This window comes from Aphelocoma coerulescens, chromosome 7 (genome assembly GCF_041296385.1).
Source record: "Aphelocoma coerulescens isolate FSJ_1873_10779 chromosome 7, UR_Acoe_1.0, whole genome shotgun sequence".
In the NCBI taxonomy this organism is placed as follows: domain Eukaryota; kingdom Metazoa; phylum Chordata; class Aves; order Passeriformes; family Corvidae; genus Aphelocoma; species Aphelocoma coerulescens.
In genome coordinates, this window is record NC_091021.1 from 8,230,324 (window position 1) to 8,248,787 (window position 18,464).

The 18,464-nt window shown below is 36.4% G+C and overlaps 1 protein-coding gene across 3 annotated transcripts in view; it reads right to left on the reverse strand.

Annotated features, from left to right (window-relative positions):
• HIBCH (3-hydroxyisobutyryl-CoA hydrolase) overlaps window positions 1–18,464 on the reverse strand; it is a 41,654-nt gene that overhangs the window by 5,378 nt on the left and 17,812 nt on the right. For 2 of the 3 annotated variants that reach the window (XM_069021973.1, XM_069021975.1), the window contains exons 7-13: window positions 15,373–15,451; window positions 11,105–11,250; window positions 10,363–10,449; window positions 9,142–9,200; window positions 8,381–8,462; window positions 2,768–2,887; window positions 1,558–1,591 (exon numbers count right to left, since the gene is read on the reverse strand). In XM_069021973.1, the coding sequence (XP_068878074.1) occupies window positions 1,558–1,591; window positions 2,768–2,887; window positions 8,381–8,462; window positions 9,142–9,200; window positions 10,363–10,449; window positions 11,105–11,250; window positions 15,373–15,451 (607 nt within the window). Of the gene's footprint in view, window positions 1–789; window positions 862–1,557; window positions 1,592–2,767; window positions 2,888–8,380; window positions 8,463–9,141; window positions 9,201–10,362; window positions 10,450–11,104; window positions 11,251–15,372; window positions 15,452–18,464 lie in introns of all 3 variants that reach the window. The other variant, XM_069021974.1, reaches the window with a different exon arrangement.

The window sequence follows — 18,464 nt, forward strand, 5'->3', positions numbered from 1 at the left end:
GGATAATGATTTTTATGAAATTAGACCCAACTACAAAAGTGATCTTGAGTCAAAATTCTACACTCCTCTGAAATGAGAAACAATGCTGACTGAAAATCTGAGAACAAGATCTATGCACTAAGCAGAAAACAGAAGTGCTTCATGAACAAATTATTATTATAAGCAATCTCCTCAGTGCAGTTGCATCTTTCAAGGTTTTGTTTTTTCTTCCCCTGATATAGTTAAAACTTTTGCTACATCATCCTGTATAAAAGAGAAGTTTCCCAACTGCTGTTGTTGCAGCTTCTCTCTTTACAAGCAGTTTGTGTATTTCCTGGCCATACTGACAAGGGATTTGCTTTTGTACTGTACTGCAGCCCCAGATGGTTTCATGACCTTGTGCCTTACAAGGAGAAATTCAGTTGGTGTTCCTCAGACTCTCAGACTTGGAGTTTGTCACTTCCTGAATAACTACATTTCAGCAGCTTATTTGCTGATTTAGAATACATCCCAGGAATAGTAATTTTAAGATATCCTTGTCCCCATTACCAACATAATGAAAGCCACTTCTCAACACATGTGGTAAATTCTTCAAAGGAGTGTCTGCTAGTAAGTGCTAAAGACTAATTAATTAAAATCAGAAACTTTCCCCATGCTGTATGAATAAATTTTGCATCTCTCACCCCAGGCTATCTTTAATACAGTGTTACTAATAGCAGATACTCAAACTAATATCCATTCCTCAAGTGGCTTTTAAACTGCTTTATAAAGACAGATATAAAACAATGAGAAGGAGGTGATAATACATACTTGAGTACGTAACTGTGTGAATTAAAAGTCCAACCAAAAGTTATCCATCCAAATGCCTTGTACTGTAAGCTCCTTGGAAAAAGAAACGCCTGTGCTTTATTTCATCTCGTGATGAACAGTACATAAATAATTGCTACAGCCCCTAACAGATGGGACTTTGGGTTTGACAAACTGCACTGTGAATCAGCAGTAGGATCAAGGACAGACTAGAAGTCTGTCCCCTGGATGAACTTGCTGAGCCACTGCTCTACTTTTACCACTACCTCTCTTGACCAATGCCTTAAAATGCTGAATTATTTAACATTAAGTTTATGTATATAGTTTTTTAATAGTCAGACACTTCCATTTAGAGATATTCTGGACACGGGGAAAAGCAAGTCTTTGTTTTCTATGCAAACAGTTGTTCTTGATTTTGAGTCTTAAAGCATTGTGTAGCTGGCTCAACCAGCTCTGTGGCAACACTAAGCCTGGACACAGTGATACACGTAGCTACTCAGTACTGTCAGTGTTAAATGTGAAATGGTCAAACCAGGCGGATAAATAGTGTTAGGGAACTGAGATTGCACAAAGGAAACAACATGGCTCTTGTGCTTTGGAACAATAATAAATTCTGGCCACACAGAAGTCCAATAAGCAAAACCTATGGGAATCTGGGAAGTTTTCTCTCAGGTGTTGCTGTACCCACTTGTAGTGATCTCCAAAGAAGCACCACAGTAGTGAATTTCTGTATTATTATGTTTGAGAAGTGTTTTTGGTGTGCATGCTTACCTGCTCGAACCCCTTCATAGAAGTCATGGCCTTTCTGAAAGATCATTAAAAAAAAAAGTTGTAACATGACATTCTATTTATCCCATCTTTCCCTATCCCACTTCTGCTTGAAATGCAAGTTCTCAAGATTCAGTTAAATCCCACTTGTACTGTTCTTTTCTAGGCCTACTTTGTCTTTACTTATTAAAGAGCTCTGTTATCTTCTTGCTTAAATGCAGCCACATCTCAGAATCAGTCTGCCAACCTGTAGCTGATCAGGCACCTTGGCACAGTCCAAGTTCTCTCTCTGTGTAACATCTCAGATCTTTTTCTAAAGAGCTTCACATGATAGGTCTAAGGTGTGTAGTACCAGAAATTCTTCTGAGAAAGGCTAGTCTTCAGGAATTGTGCTGTATTCTGCACACTTGGAACACTTTGCAGTTAAATGGAATCCTGTAAACATCCACTTCCTTTTTGATAAAGGTAAATGTAACACTTAAATCCCTAAGCATGCTTCATTAGTAATGGAGCCACAGTGCTAGTTTTAGTCAAGCATTAGAACATAACAGAAATAGACAGATTTTCACTTCTTTAAGTATTTACTTTAAGCATTGCAAATCCTTTAATCGGACCTATAAAAACCTTATTTTAAAATGTGACACAACTAATAATAAGGATGCCATGGGGAGCCCTGCAAGGCATTTGTTCACATAATTCAGTTAGCAGCTCTGTTTCACTGGAAGGATCCCTTTCTCATATGCTATCCAAGTACTCAGCACTCAGTACAAATAGCACTAAAATTTCTTGCTGTGATAAATTTTTTATAGACAACACTCTTGAAAGGCAGTGATAAACAACTATTTGCACCCTGCTGCTGGGAACTAAGGCACTGAGGACTAAGTAATTTAAATAGAAAACCCATTCAAGAACACCAGTTTTAAAATTACAATCCAAATATGAAACTATCTATATATTAATGTTTTCATATTTTTTTAACAGAAGTCTTCGACACTTCCATCTGACCATCATTAATGTAGTGTCCTTTGCATTCCATATAATAACATGAAACTGGAAAAAAGTGACAGCCTCAAAAACTCAAAAAGATGATATTGAAAATTAAAACATATACATTATAAACTCTTGATGTAATCTACATAAAATTTTTAGCCTCTGATAAACTGCTCCCCCTCTGTGGCTGAAGAGAGAGAGAAGGGGCTCAGCTGTTGCTTACCATGCATGCTTGGCTCAGTCTGTATTCCATCCTGAGTACATCTTGTAAGCTCATGGAAGCTCCTTCTCTGAGCTGTCTGAGAGTCAGCTTTAAAGATGTAGGTGACATCTTATTAATAGTCTGGGGAAGACATTAACATTATTTTTATTTTCTTCAATTTGGACACATTTTCAAGTCTGTCTTTTGTGCAATTTAAACTTTGTGAAGTCAATGATGGCTCTCTTCTCCCTCAGCTCCCTTTGTGACACCTATTCCTCCTGCTCCCTCCCACCAGGCTGTCACATTAAATGAACTTCCCTTCATAAACTTTGATCAGCAAGATCTCTGGGATGTGTGCCACCACTTGTGGAAAGCCTACAACTCCTAAGGTCCCATTATTTAAGATCAAATTACTACTAGCCAGAGAAATTAATGAAAGACATTTTCAAGAAGAATCTTTTGCTAAGTGAAGGCAAGTGTTAGAAGCAATTATACTTTGTTTCTAAATATCATATATATGTAGTCTGAATTGCTCTTAGATGTACTGATATTGTAGCTGATATTAGTATTGCTCAGCATTTAAGTTTTACTTGGTACAAGAGAGTAATAAGGTAATAAGAGAGATTGGCAACAAACTTCAGGTAGTTGCTTTATGATCATTGGCAAAGACCAAATGATACGCAAAGAAGAAAACAGAAAGGAAATGTTACATTAAATCAAACATATTTATCCAGGCTTCTTGTCTGGGATCAACAGATACTGAAGTAATTTAGCCCTACATTACTCTGCTGATAGGAAGCTTGGAGGTCTTGCCTTACTTTTGACAGAAGTACAGGCTATAAATATTGTGCCACAGACAGGATTTGTTTAAGGCACACAAACGAATGCTGTAAATTTGGCTCTCAGGAGTATCCTTTGATGAACAGCATGCCAGTAAACAGTAGGATAAAGTGGAGAGAAAGACAAAAACCTAATTAAGAAAACAGAACTGAGCTTTAAAGATTCATGGGTTTTGGGGAAAAGGAGCTAAATCTTACTGTTGCTTATCATTGTTTTCTTATTCTAAACAAGATCCTCCTTCCTCTGTAAACCCAAATAAAAGCTCTGGATCATTCACAGTACAATAGACATTTCCTGATAATGAGGACATTTTTACCACTGTTAAAAAGCAGCAGATGGTAAGATTTGCCTCTTTACATTATTTTCATTGCAGACATTAGGCTCCTTACCACAGACTGAAATGGCAAGTTTCCAGTCATCAACAGCAACATTTTTTCTAGCTCCCAATTACTCTTCATCCCTCCAGACACCAGCTGATACAGCAGTGACCCATTTTGCCTAGTTAAGCTGGAAAACATGTGATTGCTACACAAGCAGGAGTCTGTGGAATTGGGCCTTCAAAGCACTGGTTCTGTCGTTCTGTTATGTAGGAACCCAGAGTGCTGAGAATATTTCTCTGCCTGTTTTTAATGGTTCTTACCCCCTGAACAACACTGTTTTAACCTCCAACCTTGGAAAAAATTACCAACAATCAGACAAGAACTAGAAAATACAGTGGTGTGAATTAGGTGATAGACTACTATGTAAGATTGTCACAGGGTGAAAAATTTAGAGGTTTTGGGCTTCTCTTGGTAGTAAATAGCTAAGAGTAAAAAATATCAAAATGGGATTGTTGTTGTTCTCTAAACCTTCTTCTCCTTCTTCTACTACTCCATGTTCTGCAGTAAAAGTAGTCTGGGATGATTGGATAGAGAATTCTGCAGTTCCTGCCCGTGTTACTGAATAATTGGTAGGAAAGTGAAAATAATGTACGTTTTTAGTAACTATTGGTTAAATTATCTTTAAAAGGCTGTGTAAATCTTGATAATTAGACTTCTCTCCTGCTTTCTGTGTTCTATGCTGTACCTGGGTCACACTGGTGGCTCTGTTCCTCTGATAAGACTTAATAAACAACTATCCGGCAGCATTGAAACTCCAGGAAAAGTCTCGGTTTATCTTTGAAACTCCTTGCAAGCACTTTTAAAATTCTCTCCCATCAGGAGGGATTTGATTTATGGCACAGTTCAGTGTCATGTTACTTGCATGTAACCACTGTGCTTGAGAGAGAAGCTGGCAAAGAAAGAGCCAACACTGGCTCTAAGTGCCAACAGTTCCTGAGTTCTGATCAAGCTCTCAAACAATGAGCTGCCTTTCAGCAGATTCTGCTGTACCTCTAAATACATCACTCTGTAGGTCTCAGATGGGTGGCAGCTCTTAACTGGACCCCTTATTTCCTGTAAGATGCTCTTGGTGGCCTTACCTTTCAGCTGGACCTTTCCCCTTTTGAGTTTCACATTCTGCCAGTTAGATTAGGAAGTCTTTGCTCAGACCAGGTTAAATGGTATGCATGGTACAGTCAGGTGGTTCCAGGGATGAAATGGTAATGGCAAGTTCTTTCTGGTCAAAGCAAGCATTGGAATGGGGAAGATCTGAAAACAGCACTTAAGGCAGCTGCTAGATCCACTAGACTGGTTATCTTGGCATATCAATGAGGCTGAAGGTGGAGGAGGTAGTGACATAAATCAAGCTGGAGGAAGAGGAACATGGCAGGAAAATGGGTAGGTGTAATTGCAGAAAAATGAGTCACCAGTGTAGCTATAAATACATCTCTGTACAAAGAGGAGGAGACTGGTGCTAGGGAACAAGCCTGAAAGGGAGACAGGATAGGCTGGAGTGGGGAGTACTAAAATGCAAAGAAGTCTTTTAGAAGTATTTGACATCTATTCCAGTACCTTTCAAACCATCTTGATTTTGACACAATGATCCCAAAAGCTCTGAGCTGAATTTGCAGCAGACTGAACACCAATAAAATACTATCAGAAGGTGACTGAATTAAGCGGCACTGACACAGTGGAGTCCCTTACAAGAGGGAATCGTGATTTTCTTTCACTTAAAAACCCAAAAACCTCTCAGAAGTTCAGTGCATCACTCCCCTTGCAACAGACGAAGACACCCATCACTTACATTCTGAGGTATCAATGCATTTGGTCAACCACAGGGAACAATGGTCCTGGAGGAGCTTTGACAATGTATGAGGAGTATCTAGCCAAAGCTACACAGGAAAGCTGCCTAAGGACAGAACACCACCCTCACTGGTCTGTTAGAACAGTTTCAGAATGCTGCTTTGAATTCAACACTACCAAGCTTCATTCCTGTAATCTACCTCACCCATTTGCTGCACACACATTAAAGTTTCAGGAGCTATTATGTGCATCCTTGCCTGACCAGTAGATCTGGACAACGTGTCCTGTAATTCTTAGTCTGCAGTGTCCTGCTCACTACACTGGCACTCACTCAGTAACAATGAAGGGTTTTAAACCATTAAGTGTCAGTGCTCAGAAGGTGCACTGTCCTGCCAAAAAAGCTCTAAGAAAGCATTATGTGAAAACCAAGTGAAGTATCTGATGCTTTTCAGGTTTTGACCCTGCATGTTTACTTCATCCCATTAGAAATGGTCCACCTGCCACTCAGATTAAAGCTTTTTGGCTCATGTAAATCCTGAAAACAAAGCTGTGCTGTAAAGTTAAAGGTTTGGAAACTACTGAGTTCAAAGTGCTAGTTCTCTAGCTTTCTACCTGTTTGTAACTGCATTCAAAATGTGGTAGAAATCATGAAGTCATTCTCAAGCAGAATTTTAATGAATTTATATTCTTCTTCATGCAATATTTCAGTATCAGATATGCGACAGCCTGCAAAGCAGGAATGTTTTGAAAGTAAAAAGCAGGAGTACTGTAGGTCAAAGAGAACAGGATACTTGGGATAGCATGGCTCACAGAGTACTTGGATTATGGCACAACTAGGAGTTCCATTTTATTAACACTAAAAGGTATCTATTGATCCAAGGTACAAGGTAGATGTACCAAATTAGGATATTTGTATTAAACCTTCAGTTTGGGCTTATTCCATAAGCCTTCTTATACATATAATAAATACAGGGGTAAACAAGGGGAATAAGATAGACATTGCTGTTACTGAATCAGCTGATACAGTATATATCAGTTGGATTTGCTGTTGTTCCTGTACCTGGACACTAAAGTGAAACCTTGGTTTCACAATCTTGCCTAATTCTACTGCTTAGCACAGCACGTCTGCTGTCAGAAACTCCTCTGAAACTTAAGTATTTGTTCACACTAGCAAGTCTTGCATCTGCTAGAAAATGTGGGATTTGTTTCATGGGGTTTTTCCCACGAATTTCTGCATGGACTGAAGCAAGTCATACTAACACATTCTTATCTCTTGAACAGAACAGACAATTGTTCTGAAACTTTGGTCAACTCCAAGGATGTTCACTTATGAATCACATGAAAGAAAAAAGTTGTTATAAAGTCCTATTAAAGACATGAGATAAGAGAACTGAAGAAGCAACAAAATAGCCTTTTTTCTTTTTTTTCAGAAATTTTAAAAATCAGTTACACAAAGTTGTAACTTTGAAGTAGATGACCTAGTTTTAAGTTCTTAATTAAAACTGTTAAACAAATGTACTATCATAAACAATATGGAAAAAGAACCAATAATTCTTGGTTGTTTTCAACATGCACTGAACCTAATCAATAAAATACAAACAGATAAAATTTGTGTTCTGGCACCAGAGTACATGTGACTGCTTTATTCAATGAAACTTGAATACTTGGGGGAAAAAATTAGCTTTCCATTTTATTCTACTTCACTTTTATAAGAGCTATGCTAAACTTCTTGCAAGGTACTAGATGTACTGGTTGGCACAAAAATAATCTTAAAACTTCCTTTCTCAAAAACTGTCGGATAGTTCCAGTGACAATGTGTTACATTTTTTTTTAAAAGTGACAGAATGCCTCATGTGAACACTACCTTATAAAATTCCTTCTGCTCATATCAAAGTCAGACATGATGGATGTTTTATTTTACTATGAAAGGAGGATTTCTTCTGTGAGCTGTAACTAAAGTTAAAATGACCCTTTTGTTGAGAAATCCTTCAGTTCTATCCAGCTGTAGTATTTCACTAGCTCCAAACCAAACTTTTACAAGGCACCTGAACAAAGATACTTCAAAGGAAAAAAGAAAATATAGACATCATTTATAAATGAATGTGAGTTGCTTCTTGCTTTTGAGGCTGAAGTATGAATTATGTGTGTAGCATTGCTGTACATTTTTTGAGTAGTGACTACATCCAACTCTCAGAAATGCTTTAAAAAGATAAAAAAAAATCTTTGTGATTATAAATTTTTTGCTGTTTATCCAAATGAGATATCTGGAATGGAAGAAAAACAACAACACTGTTTTGGCACTGTTTTATTCCAAGTCTTGGCAATAAAATGAGAAGCTATAAAGGGAACACTTGTTCCCAACAACCCCCCTGACTGTGGGGACAGGAAGAAAAAGGGGAGCTTGGTTTTACATTAGATTACAGTTTTATGCACTATAAGATGGTGCTCACATTGTGTGATTTTAGAGGAATACCCTTGTCTGAGTAGAACTACAGAGAATCCCTCAGGACTATGTGTGAGAAGCTGAGGCTCTCAGTCCAAAGTCCTACAGGGTGACTAAATTTTCCCTATGATAATAAACCATAAAACCACACTTAAAATCTCTAACAAAAAATGACATAGAAGACTTTACCTCAAGCTGCTTCATGGCAAAAGGAGAACCATCTTGCTTTAATTTTTTAACAATTTCTTCCATACTGTTTGCTGAAAAAAGACTAAAAGAGAAAAAATTAGTTAACAAGCTACTTCAGTCTCCCCCTTACCTCTGAAGGGTCGATAACACTGACATTAGAAACAGGGCAGAACCAGCTGATTTGGCTTTTCTTAGCAATGTCTTCCATGTTGTTCAGTTCACTAACAAACTGGTATTTATCTATGAACTTCAATTACTGCCATCAGTCTCAGCTGTGTTTTTATAACATAGCAAATCTTTAGCTATCAGTTCCATTCTACTGGTTTGGTGTCAGCATCTTTATCCCTAAATGTAGTTATTTCCATCCTTCTTCCACAGTTCTAGCTCTTTCTTATCACTCCCACTTATTTCTCCTTCCCTTTCTGATACACAGAAGTTTCAAGCTTTCATAGAAATGGCCTTAACCCAATGAGTACTATAAATGTGTTGGGTAACATTTCCTGCTCAACAGTTACTCTCACATATTCCCCTCCAATATCTACAGAAAATGTTCATTTTAATGTGCCATAGGCTATGAATCAGGCCACTATGCCCAAGTATTCAATGTACTGATGAGTGAAATATTTAATGAGCTTCAGCTAAAGCTCCCTATAAACAAAATGTTACTTAAACTTGGAGGTCATTTCTCTCACCTTATCTGTGAAATACTGTTACTAGATTTAACTTCATGTTCTCATTCATTCAAAAAGACTGCTGAATACCTGTTAATCTTCTCCATATGTTCATCAAGTACAAACTCCTTTTCTTGATCAACTGTGCACTATTTAAAAAGCAAATACGTATTTTACTTGGTTATTTTAGACTCAAAAGTGTATCAGTACCAAAAAATTTCAGTGACTTGTGTTACAGAAATATCATATCATAAATGAACACTTAATATTCATAAGACAGTGCCATTTTGAATGAATTACAATTTTGCAGTGTGTATATATGAACTTGTCACTTTTTCCTGTGAATGTTAAAGATGTTGCCTCATACTGCAGTGCTTGCTCTGAGATACTTTGTACGCATATTTGTCTGGGTGGTTATCTTGTACACAAGTAATTCTGATTATTCTATCAAAACACTTCTGTGCAATACACTAAGAAAGTCAGTGTAGATAAATCTACTCAAAAACCTGAGATTGTTTAAAAAAAAAAATTTCATTTTCTTTAAAAATATACAGGCCTATGTTTAGGCTTTTTTAATGACAAAAAAAAAGCATATCTCTTCCTTTTCTATGTCATTTAAAAGATTTATTTAGACAAAGTGTGTGATAGATCCATCGGCCTTCTGTGGGAAGGCTGTCAAATGTTTCACATCTTCTGGCATTAAGGGGTTTGGGACATAAGCAGATGTTTCAGGAACAGCAGCTGAAGCTGAAAAAGGTTCCCTGGCATTTCAGCTCTGATAACTAAAAATACACAGTTTCCTTTTCCATTCAGTGTCATCTTGTAAAGCGGGATACTGCAACATATAATCACTCCTATTTCATAGCATTCTGTTCTGTCAAAAAAATCAGTACTATGATGTAAATTAGTTTATCCCATTTATTTTTCTAGTTAATCTTATTTATGAACTTAGTAATTACAAAACAGAAATAACAAGAGTAGACACAGCACATTTTAAAGCTGAACAACAGCAGAGTAATAGACTGACTGAATAACACTGAATACTGGTTTGACTCTAGAAGTTTTCTTTCTTTTGAAAGAGAACTGCAATGCACATCAAAAGAGTTAAAACAGCCACTGATTGTAAAGGAAAAACCTTTTATTTTCATGCCCATTGTTACATGGGGCTAACACAAGTTTTATGGATAGAGCACAAAGAGTTTGGAAATTCATTATTTTCAACCATAAAAAAAGATAATCAGTAGCATGGATAAAAAAAGAATGTCTACATATATTTAACAATTTTGCTTGATTTCAATAAGTTCAGATTACCTTCATGTGGTAGGAGTTCAATAAATCTGCAATTTTTTCTTTTGAAGGGGATTTCAGTGCTATCAGGTCTTTCTCCAAGGCAGGTAGCTATTAAAAATAAGATTTAATTAGAAATAAGTAAAACAAAGCATACTACTTGCATTATTACTATGGTAATAGTAGGACATAAGTATATAAACATCGCCTCCTCCTCCCCAAATTTCTGACAGACCTTAAAGGAGGACAAAGCAAACACCACCAGGAGACGGAGTTCATTTGCCAGTGTTGAACCACCCGAATTTAATTATGTCTGCAGTGACCAGCAAAGAACTGCTTCCCAAGCAGCCCCCCAATGCAAGTAAAGCCAGGCTGCACCAGTCTGAGAGGAAAGAACACATTAATGGGGTGTTACCTTGACTGCAACCTTTGCAGCTGTATAAATCTCTAGTTTCATACACTGTTGTCTAAATTGTACATTTTTAAAGCAACTTTCATTATGCTGAGTAGATCATGCCCTTCCAACGGTGGAATTGCAAAAACAGCACCATTTGCTCCTTTCCTCAAGCAAAGCTGTCACCAGCTGGCAAGTGTTAGAAGGACAGCTTGAGAGTGTCTCACCATCCCTGTTTGCAGGGCACGGCCAGCTAATATAAGTGCACCTCTGCAGACACTCGTGTTGGTAACAGTGTATTGGGGTGCTGAAACCCCAAACCTGTCACTGTGGCTGTGGGCTGTGCCCTGGCCAGCACTGTTGGCACCTTACCTTTTCAGATTCTACAAAATGCGTAGCGATGCCAGCTTTTAGCACATCTCTTCCTTTCAGCCTACATCCTGTTAGTGCGAGGTAATAGCCCATCTTTCCTGAGAGTCTTGGCAAGAAATACCCTCCACCTACATCAGGAAAAAGGCCTGTAATAAACAACACAAAACAAAAGTGAAGGGAGAAGATCTTGTACTAATCACCACTAGCAGCAATTTTTTCTTGTCTCACTTTCTTCTCCCTCATGTAAGCACAGCAACCTTGCCCAAATTTCTTCTTGACTTGTCTTGACATTTCTGGCATCAAAACCCTTCCTAAAACCAAACTCTTGAACACTTTCCAAACTTCACCCTTTCTGCTGGCACATACTTTACAAACATATACTTTACAAAAATATTTATTCTATTTGCCAACAACTCGAGACAATTTTAGGTGCTTGAAAAATCAAGTGTGTTCTCAGCAAAGAAAGAGAAGTGACACAAAGAATTGTGAAATAATTTGTGCAAACTCAACCTGGATGCTGCTTTTTCACTGAAATCTTTTATTATGATAAAAATATCAAATACTGATGAAGCGCCTCTTGCACAGCTTAGTTTGAACCAATTTTGGGGCTGAGAGTTCAACAATAGATCAACAGTATTGCCAGGGTCTTCCTGAAGGTGGAGGCACAAGATGCTGACTTAGTACTTGGCTCTTTGACAGAACTGTGACTAAGCTGAAATTTAAAAAAATTATTAAATTCTCCAGTTTAGTAACTATCTTGTGTATTTTTTTAAATCTACAGATTAGGGTAATTTTTTAAAAATTCAAAGCTGTGAATAGGATTTAAAATACTTTAAAAAGTTGTAATTGCAAAGTATCTACCTTCTGTTCTGTACATTGATCACCAACAAAATAAATTTAGACATATTTTGTAACATACTTAAATTTGAGAAAACTTTGGCTTAGCTGTATTGATTTCAGAAATCTGAGTGCATAGAAGCAGGGTCCAGTTACTAGTTTGAAATCATGCCAATGGTGCATTCATGGAACTGAAAGTCTTTTAAAGAAATTAAAGGTGTGCTGCGTTTTTTTCACTTTCAGAGAATAAATGAATCATGGAAACAAATGAAAAAGAATATAAATGAGCAATAAGAAACTCCTAAGACACATGCCAAAGAAGAGATACTAACTGGGAAAATTCAGATGTACATAAGGAGTTTAAATGGGATTCTGATAGAAGATGGTAATTTTTCACTCACAATTAATTGCTTTTGTTCATATAAGAGTGATTGTATGTATTATAGAAAGACCCTACTCCAAGTATTTTGAGACATGGGAAATTAGTGGTCCCTGAACAGTCCTCCCCCTCAGATGGAATAAGGGGAGGTTTCTTTCAGACAGCTGCTCTTCAGTGTTTCCCTCTTAATAATATCTAACCCATCTCAGGTTCCCCTTTGGTTCCCTCTTGGTCTTTTTGTTCTACTGCTTCTAATACATCAAAAAGTTGGTTTTAGGAGTCACTTCCTATCAGCTACAGCTGTAGTATTCTATTCCCACTGATGGATGTGCTGTCATTAACTGATTTATTCCTCATCCCCCAGGCTACTGAGACATAAAACTCTCCTCCTGAAATGCTGAGTGCCTTGCTGACACCCTTTAAAAGCCCTAAGTTGTATTAACTCCAATTCATCACTTACCTTCTTTTTCATCTATACTCACATTCTCAAATAGTCTATTCTACATTGTACCTTCTCAGCTTGAGCCATCATAACATTGATGCCAAGACTTCTATTTAGTTTTATGTTTCTATTCATCTGTCTCCCCTTGGATATCCTTCTACTGCAAAAAAAAAAAAAAACCACCCAACCTCATTTCAAAATAAAACTTTTCTTAAAAATGCCCTCCAAAGCAAAAAGGTAATTACATTATTCTCTCCATCCACCAGAACAACAACAATATTTTTTGCTTTTTGCTGTAGTTAAAATACTACTTATGCTGGACTACTGTTTTCCCCACGCTCCAGCACATTTCCAGAGGAAAAACATCTTTCTATTGGGATCCATAGTGCCCCCTTCCACTTGGCCATACACAGGGAATTCAGTTCTAAATAAACTGTGAAGCTGATTAGCCTAAGTTGCTTTAGAGGCAAATAAAGCTAAATTGAATGAAGGTTTCTTTAATTAAGGAATTTACAAACAGGATTAGTGAAGGCCTACCTAATCCACTTGAAAATTACTTGGTTGCATAGTCTGCTATAGCTTCTACTGTATCCTTTTCAATATTCCTGTCTTCCTTTTTCTCTTATAATTTTACTTCTCTTGTCCATGTTCTACATATTGCTCCTAATTCTCTCAGTAACACTTCCCATATGTTTATCTTTGCTACTGGGTTCCCTTAATGTATTTCATACTTGATTTTTGTTTTTTTTGTTAGCATCTAGCAATCATTTCTCAATTTCCTACTGAAGTAAGAGAAGAGCTGTGTTACTGCTGGGCTGCCCAGGCCATAAGCCTATGCCTGTACTGCTGACTTGCAGTCTGTGCTCTGACACAGGAGCAACATGCTCTGCTGTAATCCCAAAGGTGCAACTCTGCATTTGCCAAGCATAAGAAAGGCAGTGCTGCTATGTTCTTACCTTGTCTGGCACAAGGGGTTGGGAATTTATTAGTATTGACTTACAGAAAGCTAAAAACTTAGCAGGGATATACAAGAAAGTATCCATTATTAGTGTAACACCACCTCAAAGCCCACACATTATACTTTCATGGTTTGCTCTCCCCACCAGTAGTTTTTCCATACCCTCCTACTTCTGTGCTGATTTCCAGTGCTTTATCTTATCTATGTCAAACTCCACAGTCTAAAACTGCCTTTTCTTTCCATTTGCTAAGTGGCAAATTTATCGATATCCTTTTATTTATGGTGGGGTACAAGTGCAGAGTAACTGTGTGAAAATGGAGCCACTGAATGAATGGTTTGTTTTCATTTCCCAGCAAAGGTGTCATGCCCACTGAAATGAGCACATGAAGAAAACAATTAATACAGTATCTAGAGAGCTAGACATTTCAAACACACCCCAAAGAGATCAAAACAGCTAAGCCTTTAAATCCAAACAGATTTCAGTGGTTTTACTTCTAAGTGACCCTAAAAGCAGTTTAATTACTTTCTTTCCTAAGCAAGTTCCAAGCTTTTCCTTCACGTCTTCACAGTCTATTTTTGTTTAAATACGTCCTTGTCACCACAAGAAATCTGTGTGAAGTACGTAGTTTTTGTTAATACAAAACTACTCATATCTTTACCTTTGAAGAAGAAAGTGAAGATACTTTTATTACTAGAGTAATTTCACATGCCAATGAACGTCTATGTTTAGTTAAAAAAATACAAATACAAATTTTTTACTTCAAATTATTTTCATATACAACAACCAATTCCAAACTTCAGAGTTTAGAAAACTTATGCTGTATTAAAGCTTAAGTTTAGTTTACTAAGTTTTTCTTCAGCAAAAAAACCTCCCAAACCTTAGAGGGCTGAAATAGCTTTTGGCTTTTTTGTCCCAACTTTACTCTTTCAGAAAAATTACATTACATTTATCAGCTAGCAGGAATTGCTCTAATATTTTTTCAGGAGTTAAAATGATAACAAGCTTGCTTATATTTGGGTGGTTTATTATGCTTTATTGTGCTTGACAGCTGCATCAGGAGATCACTTTAATGTGACTTTTCTTGAGCCATACCTGTATCTTTATGTAGCTCAGAAGCTCTGTAGCTCTACATTTTCTTCTGTACCTCTCAGAATTAACAAAGAAACTGTAGGATCAAACATTAGAAAACACATGGTACATGTTGCTATTTAAAAGAAAAGAAGGCGACGCTGAAGACATTGTGATCTTGCCTAGACACAATCTGTGCACAATTGTAATGGGTCTACATTATTAATCTACAAGAAAAGCTGGAATTCCAAAATCTGTCTCATTAACATTGCAGAGCAGCTTGTAGTACACCCAGTTTGACACATACTGAGTTCCCAAGGTAAAGCTGGCATACCTGCACTGGGAGCTTCAGACTTTACCTGCCTTCATCTATAGCAAGACTTAAGAGCCTCAATTATCAACTCCCAGAATACAGGTAAGTTTCTAATAATTTAATAGAAAATACTTTTCATATATGGTCATCTCTAATTCCCTTTTAAAATTCTTTCCCGACCACCAAAGCATTCAAAGATATTTCACCCTGGTTACACAAACAGTGAAACCCTAAACACATTAACTTGTGATAATCTGTTAACACACTTACCTATTGCTGTTTCTGGCATGGCAAAAAGAGTCTTTTCTGTAGCAACTCGAAAATGTCCATGGACTGAGACGCCAACTCCCTACACAGGCAAAGGACACAATTATAAAATTACTGGTAAAAATAATCATGACCACAATCCTATGTAATGTACCTCTTGCTTTGCTCTACAACGGAAATAGCATTAGATTTACCATGTGCATCTCAACAAAATATTAAAAGCTCTTTTAGGGTTCAAACGCTAATAAAGCCTCATATTACCTTCATGATTTGGCTGAAATAGCATTCTATGCTTTGAATGATGGGTGAGTCATACAGAGAATAACTTCAAAAAACCACAAGTGACCCTGTTATCTCCACTGGACTACTAGGGGAGTTGACATCCTTTTGCTAATGTTACTCCATCTATAATTTTTGCACGTACTTCAAATTACCAACCAAAAAAAAGCCAACACTTTTGGAAAATACATAAATTTCACAAACCTGTCATCCTAATACTTTCAAAAGAAATAATAATTAACTATTCTTCTAATGTGATAATTACCTACATTACAAACACAGAAGTATTTCAAGCAGAAAAAGCCTTCAGCATTATTGATTGAAATTCAAAATACGTGAAAGAAACTCACTTTTTATCCTGGGCACTTGCGTTCACTAAGTCAGTAATGGAATTTACATTTCTAAGTATCTAGCACTCTTCTCTAGCAGCCTGTTCTGATTAAACATTTCCCTCAAAAGCAGAAGAGTTTCTGTGTTGTCTACACCATATTTTCTGATTTAGGTAGTAAGCAGCAACAAGGCCCAATATAAAAAAAAATGCACTTCGCACAAAATAAATTTAATTTAGATAAATCTTCAAGAGGCAAACTGACAAGTAAAACCAAAAATGGTTATCTGAAAAAGTTACTACTACTTAGTAATAGTATTTGAAGAAATCCAAGAATATTTAGATTATAGGGCACAACCACAACACACATATTGAGGTCTCACTTCTCAAAGCTTACCTACATGATAATTGTCAATAGAAATGTGTGTTTGATCCTATCTGGAGACAAAACCTTCTGCTGAATACTTCACAAGAAGTTATTTCATACAAATATTCTCTCTCTCTTCCTTTCCACTGTTTCAGTTTACTTCCGTTCCTCACTGTTAATTTTCCCTTTGCTCAGTCCTTCCAGCCATCCATTTTTTATGTTAAAACTAAAATATCTTAAAAATCATTGGCCAGAAGAAGTCAGTGTCTGATGAGGATACAAGAGATTTTAAATAACGTTTTTAATTGTTTAAATACTAGAAAAATGGCACTTTACCCACTAAGGCTATTAGTCTTCACAAATATCTTCACAATATTTCACATTTCCCATAAAAAACAGTGGGATTAATTGGGTGATATTCCCTTGGACGACCAGTATGTATTTGACAGGTTTTAAAGATGAGAATAGAACTTCTTTTCCTTTTGCTTATCTACAGAGACCTTTGATTGGGCTTTACATCAAAATTTTTGAAAAGCTATCTCAATTTCATATAAATTCAATTTCCTTTACATCCTTCCCTGGCCTGTCTTACAATTCTGCCCAAAAAGAAATTAATTGTCACTGGTTATTCCATTAGGGTGATACACAACTAAACCTGAAAATATTTTCAAGTTTCTTCTGCGAAATGACTCTCTGCCACTCGTGGGTTTTAATAGAAATGTATGAAGTTTTTAAGATTCCAGTTTAATTTCATAGGGTAACTGGTTATCAAACTTGATTTTATATTCAGGGACTAAGCCAAATGTATTCACATGAAGAACTGCTCTTCCAAGGAGGCGAATGGGATCTGAGCAAACATCTGAATCTTATTTGCACAAGGTAAAACCTTATGTCTCATCCCTTATCTGTCCTTTAGCCCTTTCTCTGAGCACTGGTCAGATCTCATCTGAGCAGCAGCAAGAGCAATGGGCCTGTATTTAGTTCTCCTGAAAATGCAAAGCTGCATGTAAAGCTATGTTCACTCCTAAAACAGTTCCAGAACTCTTAAATGAAATGTAAATGTGACTTCATCACTTTCAACTTTTTAAATGCCATAATAGCATACTTTCACTGCATTAAGTAAAGCCTGCTGTTACTTTTATGCATGTTCAGCAATAACGATGAGCTTTTTATAAAGATAATGAAATAAAAATCATGTCCATTTTGGTCTTTCTTACACTTAAATTCATATTTTCTAATCCTATATCTAAAATACAAATACCATCTATCTCAAAGTATTTTTTCTGGCTTGTTTTCTAGACAATCAGAATTTTGTTTAAGGACTCAAATTTTTAGCTTGAGTATTAAGTAACAAAGGTTTGAGTGTGAATTCCATTAAGGGAGCTTCTCTTCCAACCTCATTCCTTTTTTAGAGTGATAAAAATAAATGTCAAGTTTTAATAATAGAAAGTTGAAAGATGTAATTTTCTTTTGAAAGAAGTAATTAAATCAGATTTCACTTTCTCAAGTGCTTAAGCCATAATTGGATTTGTTTTCTAGATAGCCTTCGAGTTTTATATCATAGATAACAGCCTTATTTCAGATATATATTTAAAAGACTAAAACTTTATTTTCTTTTTATTTATTATAAAGAAAGTGGCGCAAATACGTTCTTACTTCTCTGAAGATTATTTCTAAATAATCCAATACTAAGATAAAATTTGGAGAGAAAAATTAATTAATTGTACAAATCCCAGTAACTTCTTTACTGGTGTTCATATGCTTCAGTCTGTTTATTTGTAACTTCCCAAACAGTTAACAGATCACTGCATGTGTTTAACCTTCTAGAGCTAATACAGAGGACAGATACTCATTAGTTTAATATATCCTGTGTAAAGAACAAACCAGTCAGAAGTCTAAATGCATTCCTCCTTAATTTCTAGATTTTCTAATTTTATTTTCTTTTAATTTAGCTGAAATCTTACATAGCTAGAGTCCCCCCTAGGAGGCCCTTCACACCATTAAAAAATCTTCAATTGGACTGTGTTCACTTCACCAGGTACTTCCAGCATTTACACATACAAGTCTTAACACTATAATATCTTTATTAAAATACACTATATTCTGCTGTCAGAGTTCCGC